This window comes from Rattus norvegicus, chromosome 17, assembly GCF_021556685.1.
Source record: "Rattus norvegicus strain SHRSP/BbbUtx chromosome 17, alternate assembly SHRSP_T2T, whole genome shotgun sequence".
NCBI lineage: Eukaryota > Metazoa > Chordata > Mammalia > Rodentia > Muridae > Rattus > Rattus norvegicus.
The window spans coordinates 84,152,987-84,165,200 of NC_141550.1; the positions used below are offsets into that span (position 1 = coordinate 84,152,987).

General features: G+C 39.9%; 1 protein-coding gene across 4 annotated transcripts in view; it reads left to right on the forward strand.

The window, feature by feature from the left end:
• Slc39a12 (solute carrier family 39 member 12) overlaps positions 1–12,214 on the forward strand; it is an 88,346-nt gene that overhangs the window by 16,095 nt on the left and 60,037 nt on the right. For all 4 annotated transcript variants that reach the window (XM_087590274.1, XM_087590275.1, XM_087590276.1 and 1 more), the window contains 3 exon segments: positions 3,653–3,822; positions 6,196–6,370; positions 11,974–12,146. In XM_087590274.1, the coding sequence (XP_087446400.1) occupies positions 3,653–3,822; positions 6,196–6,370; positions 11,974–12,146 (518 nt within the window).

Genomic DNA, 12,214 nt, shown 5'->3' on the forward strand with positions numbered 1-12,214 from the left:
CTATATGTGCATTTTTGTGTGAAGTGTTTTATTATTTCCATGACATACCTCTTTTTGTACTTACATTTAGGCATCTCTCTTTATTCCTGGTCTTCTTAAGTGAGGATTTCTTTCATGTGTTTTTTAATGTTTGTATATGTGGGAGCCACTGACTCTTATAGATAAGTTTATAATCTGCTTCGTGAAGATTGTTGCTTTTGCATTGGTTTCCTGAAGAGTTTCCTATACATATATATTTTTGTATCATAGCCAAACAGCATTGTGTCCTTTCAATTTCCCCAATTTTCTTTGCCCTCTCATCTACCTGCTTTGTTTAATAATCTCAAAACAATATTCAGGAATACGGTGGGTGACTTGTGTTCCTGTCATTCTGATTTTGAAAAAAAGCTGTAATATTTATTTATATTTATAAATATATTTATAGAGTTTCTTACACTAACCTACAATTTCCAAAGCTCTTTATTTCCTATAATAAACTTGAACTGAAAATTTTACCCAAAAGAAAGTTCAGGTCATTTCTTCTCAGCCTAAAGAATTTCATTCCAAGGCTGGCAAGGTGCCCTGTGGTAAATAGGATTTGCTGCTCTTTCAGAAGTCTGGAATTCTATCCTTAGCATCAGAAGACTTGGAACTTTCTTGAAACTACAGCTCCAGGGAACTCACTGCCCTCTTCTGGCCTCTAAAGGCAACTGCATACACATAGACATATAGACATAGACATAGACATAGACATAGACATAGACATAGACATAGACATAGACATAGACATAGACATAGACATACACATACACATACACATACACATACACATACACATACACATACACACATACATACATACATACATACATACATACATACATACATACATACATACATTGGCGAATACCCAACAAAGGTGAGATAGACCCTGTAGAGACCATATCCAGTGGATAGGCACAGCCCCTGGTTGAGGGAGGGGCCACCCACACACCTCAAACATAATAATCCAGAATTCCTCCTGTAAAGGAAATTTAGGGACAAAGAGTGGAGCAAAGTCTGAAGGAAAGGCCATCCAGAGACTGCCCCACCTAGGGATCCATCCCATCTGCAGACACCAAACCCAGACACGATTGCTGATGTCAAGAAGAGCTTGCTGACAGGAACCTGGTATAGCTGTCTCCTGAGAGGCTCTGCTAGAGCCTGACCAATACAGATGTGGATGTTTGCAGCCAACCATTGAACTGAGAAAGGGGTCCCCAATGGAGGAGTTAGGGCAAGGACGAAGAAGCTGAAGGGGTTTGCAAACTCATAGGAAGAACAATGATATCAACCAACCAGACCTCCAAAAGTCCCCAGGGACTAAGCCACCAACCACTGAGTACACTTGGGGGTGGGGGCACAACCCATGGTTCCAGCTGGATATGTAGCAAAGGATTGCTTTACCTGACATCAATGGGAGAGGAGACTCTTGGTCCTGTGTAGGCCTGATGACCCAGCACAGAGGAATGCTAGGGCACTGAGGCAGCAGTGGGTGGGCGAGTAGGGAGCACCTTCATTAAGGCAAGGAGTTGGGGGAGGGGATACATGATTAGTGGAGGGGAAAATGGGAAGGAGATAACATTTGAATTGTAAATAAATAAAATAACCAATAAAAATACGGAAAAAATAAAACTAAAAGAATCTTTTATAAAAGAAAAATGTAATTCTGTTATTTCTTGTACTATAGATCCACTACTAAAGAGTTTTTTTTTTTATTTACTTGGATTTTATTCTTTTTCCCATTTATTTGAGGGGTTGTTTTGCTGGATATAAAACCATTAACAGTTTCTTTCCATTCTGCGAATACATCATCCTGCTATATTTTTGGCCCTCGTTGTTCAAATGGGAATCAGCCATTGCCTGTTTCACATATCTGAATCACTTTATCACTTTATCACTTTATCTTGTTGCTTTAAGCAGTTCGACTAGAATGTGTGTGGGCGTGGATGTTTCCTTATTTAACCTCCTTGTGCTTGATAAGCTTTCTGGGCATCTAATGAATTTTATAACACACCGGAGCTCTTCACCATTGCTCCTGTCAGTTTCTTTTTCATTAGCCTTGGTCCTGTCTGTCTGTGACTGCCAATCCACGGCTGTTGATAATGACTGTTGCTTTCTAGGTCTCTGAAATGTATACAAGTCCCCCTGCCCCCATTCTACAGGAAAAATTCTTACTGTAACCCAATCTTAATGATGGTAAATTCTACCTTCTGTGGTCTCACATCACTGAGTGGTTTCTGTAATTATTTTTCAGTTTTCTCTCAACACTACAGAAGATATAGTTTATCTTCTTATTGAAAACTGCTTTTATCTATTTTATTACCATGTTCCTCTTTAGCTATTTAAATAGGCTTCTGCTTAGTTCCTTAAACATGGGGACTTTGAACATCTAAGAATAGTCTGAGATGTACCCATTGACTGTTATTTTTCCTGAACACAGGTCACATTTTCCAAATTATCTGGAAAGCTGTTAACATTCTTGTTGTTCGTTAAAATTGATCATTTACAATAATATTATTTGGTAATTTTAATAATACTGGTTATACTGTTTAGGAAATTTACATTTTACTTAAAAGTAATGCCATATAAAATGGTTATTTTATTTAGGTATTCTCTGTATTAATGTTTTTTAATAGCAAAGAGATAAATTAAGAGTACTGAACTACAATATAGGTGTGGCATCAACAGGAGAATTAAAAATAAGACAGTGCACCTCTCTAATCTCTGCTTGCTTTCACTTCTTTCCTTTTTTGCATATACATCTAAAAGTAAAGCATATATAATATAAATGTATATGTACACACACACACACACACACACACACACACATATATATAGAGTACTGAACTACAATATAGGTGTGCCATCAACAGGAGAATTAAAAATAAGACAGTGCACCTCTCTAATCTCTGCTTGCTTTCACTTCTTTCCTTTTTTGCATATACATCTAAAAGTAAAGCATATATATAATATAAATGTATATGTACACACACACACACACACATATATATATATATCTTTATATGTATATATATGAGATCTGTTGAGAATGTGGGCACATTAAGGGAGTAAATTTCCTGAAGATCAGGCCATGTTTTTAACTTCACATTTTAATTACAAATTTAGTTATTAATTACAAATTTAGTTATTTTATGTCTGTCAATGCACAGATATGTTTATGTGTACATGTGTGTATACATGAGTGTGCCACAGTTCACAAGTAAAGATAGAGGAAATGTGTGTTCAGTTGGTTCTCTCCTTCCACCTCTTGGAACCTAGGAATCAAATTGAATCAAAAAAGTCTGGTAGCAAATGCCTTTACACTTGAGTGATTTCTTTTCCCCTTCCATCAACGAAATGTATGTCCTCTGGCTGCCCATTTTTATTATGTCTCGGGTGGAAAAATGTAGGATTATTCTTGAAAGACTTATCGCCCAAGTTTGGCGAAGGTCTGTTGAGGGAACTAGCTCCTATGGGAGGTATAAACATCTTTTTGCTGTTCCACCTCGACCATTTTCAATAGAACCCGTTTACCTTGTAAAAAGTTTATGCTGTGGCTGTGAAAGTTGTGACTTCTCTAAATGTGACCTGTTTATTTTATGTGACACCAGATTTTATATGAAATTTCTAGAACTAGAGGAACTTCTGAACATGCTCTCGACCAGAAGGGCCTGTACCAAAATAAATACCCTCCATGAACACCAAAGGAAACAAAACACAGCAGTACATGGTTTGAGAGACCCCAAGTCAGCTGCAGCAATGGACAAAGTGTCTGGTGATCATTCTGTTTCCGGGGATCAGGTATTTCTGTTTTGTTCCTTTTTTTTTATGTTATCATTCCCTATTGCTGAAGGAAATTCTATCAGAAATAAAAAACAAAACTTACAAAGATAATGAACGTGTGTCTCAAAGTATTCTGTCTCTGTGGTGTGTTTATGGTTTTCTTTTTCTGAAAATGGATTTCTACAGATGAAGAAATAGGCCAAAGGTATTTGGGGTTTCTCTTAGGTCCATACTAAATACAGGAATAAATAATTTATAAAAGATACAGTAAACATTTAATATGGGCCAGTACTATCTTGGCATGAAGAATGCCACATTAGTCAAAGATAGGCCTTGGCTGTAAGAATGGTACAAATCAGTAAAGGATTTAATCATTGCATATGTGACAATATCGATAAGCAGACACTTTACATTTAATGTAGATTAGTAAGACATGCCTTTGTATGTTGACTAACAGAGCATATTTGTATAGTAGATTTGTTCTTTCAAATGGTTCTGGGGATTAAACCTAGGCTTATGTATGTACACTATCATTGAACTACATCCTTCCCTCTTTTAAAATTTTCATTTTTTCTTGACATGTATGGGCATGCATGTTTGTGTATGTGCATGTGTACCATGTGTAGAGGTCAGAGGGGGTGGCAGAGTCCTCCTGATTGATTTTCACCTTATATATTGAGGTGACTCAAATTCAGAACTCACCAATTCTTCTAGTACAGCAAGCCAGATTGATCTGGCAATCCCTTCTCCGTACCAGGAATAGAGGTGGGTTGCCAGATCTGCCCAGATTTTGTGTGGGTTCTGGGAGTCCAAACTCCGACTCTCACACATACATGGCAATTACTTAACATGCTGGGCTATCACACCAACCCCCAATTTTTATCTTAAGACAGAGTCTCACTCATTTCCCCAGTCTGCTCTGAATTCTTATCTATCCAGAAATGCCCTGCACTTGAAGGGTTCCTGCCTCTGCCTCTCCAGCAGCTGGGGTCAAAGGTTTGGCTGCTCTTGGTGCTGACCTTGTATTGTCAGCTCACAGGCAAATCCACTCTTGAGACATATTTCACAGTGTCACATGAGAGTCTTGAGAAATCCATTAGAAAAAGAAAATTTAACCTCAAGACGCCAAGCATTGCTCAAACTTCTATAGTAGAATATTTTTCTGTGTAGTTCATTTAAAATGTTTAGAAGTTAATGTCCCATGGTAATGGCTCAGACTTATTGGCTATTGATTATGCATTCAGCATGGAGTTATATTATCTCATTCATATGAAACCCATTATATAAGACTACCTTTTGTAATATGGCATCCTAATGATAAGGCGTGGAGGTAGAAATTGCATAAGTTTGCAGACACAGAATGTGTATAGCTTGGTTAATAGCATATTCTTTATTCTTTGTTCTTTATTCTATTATTGTTTAGGAAATGTTATTCAAGTAAGTTAATTACAGACACATATATTTTAATAAGAAACACTGTTGTGGAACATTACACACACACACACACACACACACACACACACACACACACACACACACACCTTTGACGCCAGAAGACAACAGGAAGGATTCAGTTCCAGCCTTCTATCACAAGTGAACTAAGACCTTCAGCCCTCATGGCACGAACCTTTACTCAAGACTTTTTAAGTTGCAACTTTTGATGCATACAAGCCTACTTTCTACTTTTAAAATGCAAAAACAACCTTAGGCTGCTTTTAAAGGCATGTTGTATTTATTTTAGGAGTTTTGCCTAGGTATGCCTCTATAACACGAAAGAACAAAACTGTAGGTGAACTAGATAAAGTCAGTCAAAAACAACAATTATTTTCACTGGTTTTCTTTGTATAAAATGTTAACAGAGATGCTTTATTATTTAATATTTATACTGGCTAGCTGACATAGTATTCCCTTCTAAATTTAACCTTTCATTTCTTTTGAAAAACACATTTCTGACTCAAACCTGTTAAATGAGATGGTACCAAAGGCACCAATTTCATTACTACATGGTCCCTTTTTAGCATATAAAATTGGTGTCTACATACAATGTTTCCCCAGTTGAAAAACGGGGGAAAGCAAAACCATGTACACTTCTGAGGGTGACTGGTTAGGACACCACGCAACACATTGTAAATCAGTCTTTCTTTGCCAGAAAGAAAAGACACATTCCAGGAATATGAAATTACACTCAGAAGAAAAAAGAAGTACTGTATATTTTTAAAGAAACCTTGGGAGGTAGATAGCAAAAGGGTTAAAGATGCAAAGCTAGCAATTATACTCACAATAATCTTGACACACACCTGCTTCCTGAGTCCTGCGAAGCTCTGCCTCCTTGAGTGGCTCTTGTAGCTGATTGAAGGCTGAGGTTTGTAACTCTGTGTTCTCTCCATACAGGCTTGCTTCTCTGCTCAGCAGCTGGTGGAGATATTTCTTCAGAACCACAGCAGTCTGTCCATTTCGAAGGAGGACTTTAAGCAGCTAAGTCCAGGGATCATCCAGCAACTCCTCAGCTGCTCTTGTCAGGTGCCCAGGGACCAGAAAGCAAAGCCCCCACCCACCACTCTGGAGAGTAAGTCTGGGCTCCTCACCCATGTGCACAATGCGTGTAATAATAATGGGAAATGCCACATACCCACTCTGTAGCAGGAGCTATCCTAAAAATTATACATTTACCAACTTATTAACTCATCCATGTAGAGAGGAAAGATGATTGGTGTCCTTCCCAAGTTAGAGATGAAGAAACACAGGCATGAATATGTTAAGCCATGGGCTAAAGATCACGTACCTGTTAACTCGATAGCATTGGAACTCAAGCCCCCCAAGGGGAGAAGTGGCATGTAAAAAAGGAAACATTGGTATTGGAGTTGAAACTGTTTACCTGAAACATATTCCTCAGTCTCAGGCGCTCTGTGATTCTGAGCAATTTGTTTTTCCAGTTTTGGGGCCTGGCTCTTTTCAGTTCACTGTGAAGTGGTTGAAACTGTACAGTGTTTTCAGTAATCCACATATCCCAGATCATGTGACCCGTGAGGACGTATTGGGGAAGGTGAAGGTACATGGCTGGTTTGTGTTGGCAGTGCCCAGGCCCGGGCGATGACAGACTTCCGGGAATGGCTGCTGGTTCCTGAGTGTGAGGGGGTCAATCATTACCCTCCTGGAGCCCACCGACTCACTGCAGCAGAAAAGCTTTCTCCTTGACTTTATAGGGAACCCATAGGTTGCAGACTGGAAAAAGATGGCAAAATGTGCCCAGCCCACTGACCCACTATATGCTATGGCCCCTGTCTCCTTAAACTAGTCATGACGTAGTGGAAATATACAGCCTTAAAGCATTGCCATTGAACTGGTAACCATGTACGTGATATATCTGTGAATGTATAGGAATATACATACTTAGAGCTGTATACTTGGTCTCTGTGGCAGACTGTAATGACTACCATTTAAAAGGTGAATTATCCAGCTCCTCACCTCTAAGTTACAATGGATCCTTGAGCAGTGAGTAGCTCATCTGAAGGTTTGATGTGAATGGAAGCATGTTATGACTAAATACTTACAACTCCATAGCTATTGGGAGGAAAGAAGGACTCTATTAAAGTGAAGTGTTCAGAATGTCAATGTGTGTAGTCAGTGATGCCCACAATGTTGATGACGGGATGGTACCTCGGAGCATCCACAGGCATGTCCAAACTCCCTCCACCTGGTGCGGTGGTACAAGCCCCTTATAGAAAAGCTAATTGAATTCAAGATTTATGGTGGGAAAAATGGGTTGTCCTCTTTTTTTTGTAAACCTTTGATATTTTTTTTAAAATATCCTATTAATAACATATAACAAACACCGCTTTCAACCTCATTTCCAGGAAGGGGGCATATGACCATGTTCGTATCAAATTTTAGCAAGTTCTGTCATGATGGGAAAGATTGAGACAGAAGCTGTTGCTAAGTCACCAGACACAGGTCAAGATACCATGATGCTTGGCCTGGGATTGATGGCAAATCTGCAGAGTTCTTCACAGCACATCAGAGGTTTTATGATTTCCACCCACAAGAAAGAAGGCAAAATCTAATTCACAGAGGACATAAAGAGTTTTTAGAAGCAATCATGAAACATCCATTTCCCTTCAGTATCACTTTGTAGCTGCTCACAGAACAAAGGGAAGTTAGGATTTGAGACACTTCAGACGCTTGCTTGTTTTAAGAGTTTTTGACATGTTACGGTCTCTTGCAAATACTGCCAAAAACCTCTAGCTGCCCATGTTGAAATTCTAATAACTTTATGCATTTAGGTGAAAACGATGCCATCCATGAATAAAGTCCAGCTGGGAATGGATGGATTATGAAAATCTTCAAAGATGTTTTAATAGCAGGGGAGTCCTTGTGTTATTAATAAATTAGAATGAAATATGACAACTGTGTAGGTTATGAACATCCCAGCCATCCTTAAAGTTGTTAAAACTATTGTAAAATATGCACATCATAAAATTTACCTTCACTTTTTTCTTTAGATCAGGGGAAGGGAGCCAGAACCCTGTGAATTCTAAGCACATGCTGTACCACAGGCCTGGACTTCCAACTCCTTAATTATTTTTGTTCATACAGTTCAGCAGAGCTCCATGTATTCACGTAGCTATGAAACAGCTAACTTTTCAGATTTCCAAACTGCCAAGGCCGGCTCTTCATTGTCCCCTAGAGCACTGTAGAGAGACTCCACAGTGAAGGGTTGCCAGAGGAGGTGAGAAGACCGGACGACTGGCAATTTCCTGCCTTTTCTTTGGGGCACTGCCGACTCCCTTTATCCCAGTGAGGTGAGAACTGGGAGCCAACAAAGCAACTCTTAAAATCTCTAGCTTCTTGCTGTGTGCTTCCTTACATCATCAACATGGGTCTCATGTGAAGGGCCGACCTTCTAGAAAAATGTAACTATGGTAGGGAAAGAGCGTTACTTACTTAAAAACAACGCTTACAATTCGTTCTCTGGCAATTTCATCCATGGACGCAGTGTATCTTGATCATAGTTATCTTTAGGTCTCCTTTCCCACTACCCCCAGCCCACTAATACCTATCCCAACTTTCTTGCTCTCTTCTTTAAAAACAAAACAAAACAAACGAAACCCAGGGAATCCAATTAGTGTGCCTGCACGCTAATGAGTGTGGAGCCATGCCTCTAAACTTGGGAAACACACCAATGGCCACACCCCTGTAGAGAAATCACTCCCAGCAGTCACTGACTACCAACAGTAGTACCAATCAACTCCTGAGCTGGGTTCGGGGCTTCATGCTCCCCTCCCCTAACATTCTTCTATCACAACACACCGTAAGAGGGTATTTCCTCTGAGGCTACAACAGGGGCTAGAGACAGCTTGGCAGGTAAGAGTGTGGACAGCTCTCAAGGACGCGGGTTTGCTTCTGAGAATCCATGTCAAATGCCTTACAGCTGCCTACACAGGCTCCACATAAACATAGACACTCATATATGTCAGACAATGTTAATCCCAAAGATGGGAGGAGAAAGACGACTGACCCAAATCATCATGGCCAAATTAATTAAAGCAAGCAATGCTTTTAATAAAAAGCATATACATGGGCTGCCTCTCCCTAAGATGGGGGTTGGATAGGTCAGCATTGGATTAGAGGAGGGCCATAGGGAATTTCTAAGTGGACAATTTGGTGGGCAAAATAGGCAGGGTTACAGGGCAGAAAATAAGTATAACAAATTAGTCACAATGGCCTCCTGAAACAAAGACATGATTTGCAAGACGGTTATAACAACAGGAACCATAACAAGGTACCATAACTGCCCTTTTGACACAAAGGTAGGGTTGTAAGATGGTTATTAACTTTTGAAACCAAGACATGATTGTCATTTTCGGAACAGGAAGTACAGGTCCATTTGTAGTTAAGGTTACAGGGGAGACATAGCCCAGTCATTGAGAAACACGTTTCCTCACAAATAGTAATGTACTTAGTTTGTCCAAACTAGATGACTTCTAGGTCTAATTTGGGAGCAGGCTGGTTCTTCAATCACCCCCTAACCCCGCCTCCACTCATACAAGTGAGACAATCCATGAGAAGTGGAATGAAACTCAGGACACTACTATTTTTGTAGGCACTGGGTCAAGACCTCCAGAGACTGACCTCATGGCTAATTTTTCTTATACATTTAAATACAGTAGGATTTGTAACCTGTGACCTTTACAGTAAGAATGAATCCTATTGGTTGATAAACAGAGCTCATGGGGAAGACCTAGATGAAAGCTATTTGATGAATGTAAGAGTAGACTCTGTTGATGGAGGATGCAAGGTACATGGGGCCACTTTCTCAAGGATGAGTTCTAGTCACTGGAGGAGTAGGACCTGACGATGTTCAGGATGTTGGGGGATTCCCGTAGAGGCTGGCTCCTAATATACAAGCAAAGAATACCAGGCTGATCGGCCTCTTTTCACTCTGACAGTCCAGGTGACCAGGCATCATTCACATGTCGAAGGAAGTATTCCTGTGTGATTGGCGATCGTCATTCTTCCCATGCTTATTCTAAGCTGTGGGTACATACATCTGCATATATATCATATGAATAATTAAAAATCATAAAAATAAAATCTATAAAATTACAATTGGATTTAACCATGATAGCTGAAGGGTTCCATTTCCCACTTATTTTTTCCATACACATATGCCACTTAATAAACCCAATCTTAAACTCTCATAGAATTGACTGCTTTCGTAGTTGCTGTGAGAGAAACAGCTTGAAGAAGGAAGGGTAAGCATGTGCTCTGATTCACAGTTCCAGAGCACAGCCCACCGTGGTGGAGCCTGAGGTGTCTGATTGCATTTCATAGCAATCCAGAAGCAGGGAGCTCAGTTCTCCCTCTGCATTTTAGTCAGTTTGTAGGATGGTGCTGTCTACTCTGAAGGTGAAATTGATATCGGCATTAACCTATGCTGGAAAACCATTAAGATTTGTTTTCTAGGGGATTCAAGATTCTGCAAGGTGATAATCAATCCAAAGCACCAAATTTACTTTACTGAATATAAAACCAATATCTGGAGGCCTAGATGCATGGAATACATTATTGGGGGTTATAAGAATTCTTGTAAGACTCTAAAATACAGCTGTGAGCATTTACATTACCAGTTTTTTTCACCTATAAGACCCCCTGTTTTGTTATTGAGAATGTCACTAATTTCTATATATCAAACAGTTTTGAATGTTTTTAGAAGGAGGTTATTCTGAAGTGTATGTTCAGTTTGTGTATGAGTCCTGGTCTAGAGCAGAGCCATATCCCACACTTCCTTAGCACAACTTCATCGCCTTGGAAGTACTTAAGTGTCATTGGATGGCATCATACTAGTGTCTCTCGGTGTGGGTGTTTCATTAACCAGTCTGGGAGTTACCTTTTTCTGTGGGTGGTAGGTAGACTGGGAATGTACTTTTTTCAGTGATTTTAAATAAAACTGAGGATAGCCTCAAAGCTGGGGTAGGGGCAGAGTGACACAAACAAAAACCCCTTCTCTCAATCTTTGTTGTAATAAAATAATCTGGGTGACTTATAAAGAACAGAAATTTGTCTCCCATAGTTCTGGAAGCCAAGAAGCTCAAGGTCAACATACTGGTAGATTGTATATTTCTTAAAGAGTTATTTATTATTATATTTATGAAAGTACACTGTAGCTGTTTTCAGACTCATCAGAAGAAGACATTGGATCCCATTACAGATGGTTGTGAGCCATCATATGGTTGCTGGGAATTGAACTCAGGATCCCTGGAGGAGCAGTCGTACTCTTAACTGCTGAGTCATCTCTGTATGTTTAATAGTGCTGGTGATGGGGTCTACTCTCTGGTTCATAGAATGGTACAAGCTAGCTGTCTCCCCCTGCTGGAGGTTCCTTATAAGCACCTACCTCAGTCACTGGAACAGAGCCCTCATTACATAATGACCTCCTGAAGGACTTTCACCTTGGGGGCTGGGGCAGAGAGGTAATAAACATTTAGAACACTCTAAGTCATAGAAGAACACAGCAGTTCACTCTTTGCTTTAAAAATAAAAGTAATTTTATCCCATACAACACTTAAAAAACCATGTGTGTCCCCAAGAATTGGATTTGGAATTTCTGCTAGCTGAGGCACCAGTGGAGAGCAGTGCACACTGACAGACTTTGTCCTCTCTTTTGACTAGAATATGGTTATAGCACGGTGGCAGTGACACTACTAACCTTGGGCTCCATGCTTGGGACCGCGCTGGTCCTTTTCCACAGCTGCGAGGAGAATTACAGTCTGATTTTACAGTTATTCGTGGGCTTGGCCGTGGGGACACTCTCCGGGGATGCCCTGCTCCATCTCATTCCTCAGGTAATCTTGTTTTATCCATTCCCGATGGGCTGTGTCTGTTTTCATTTTCCATTCAAAAACTTGAGATG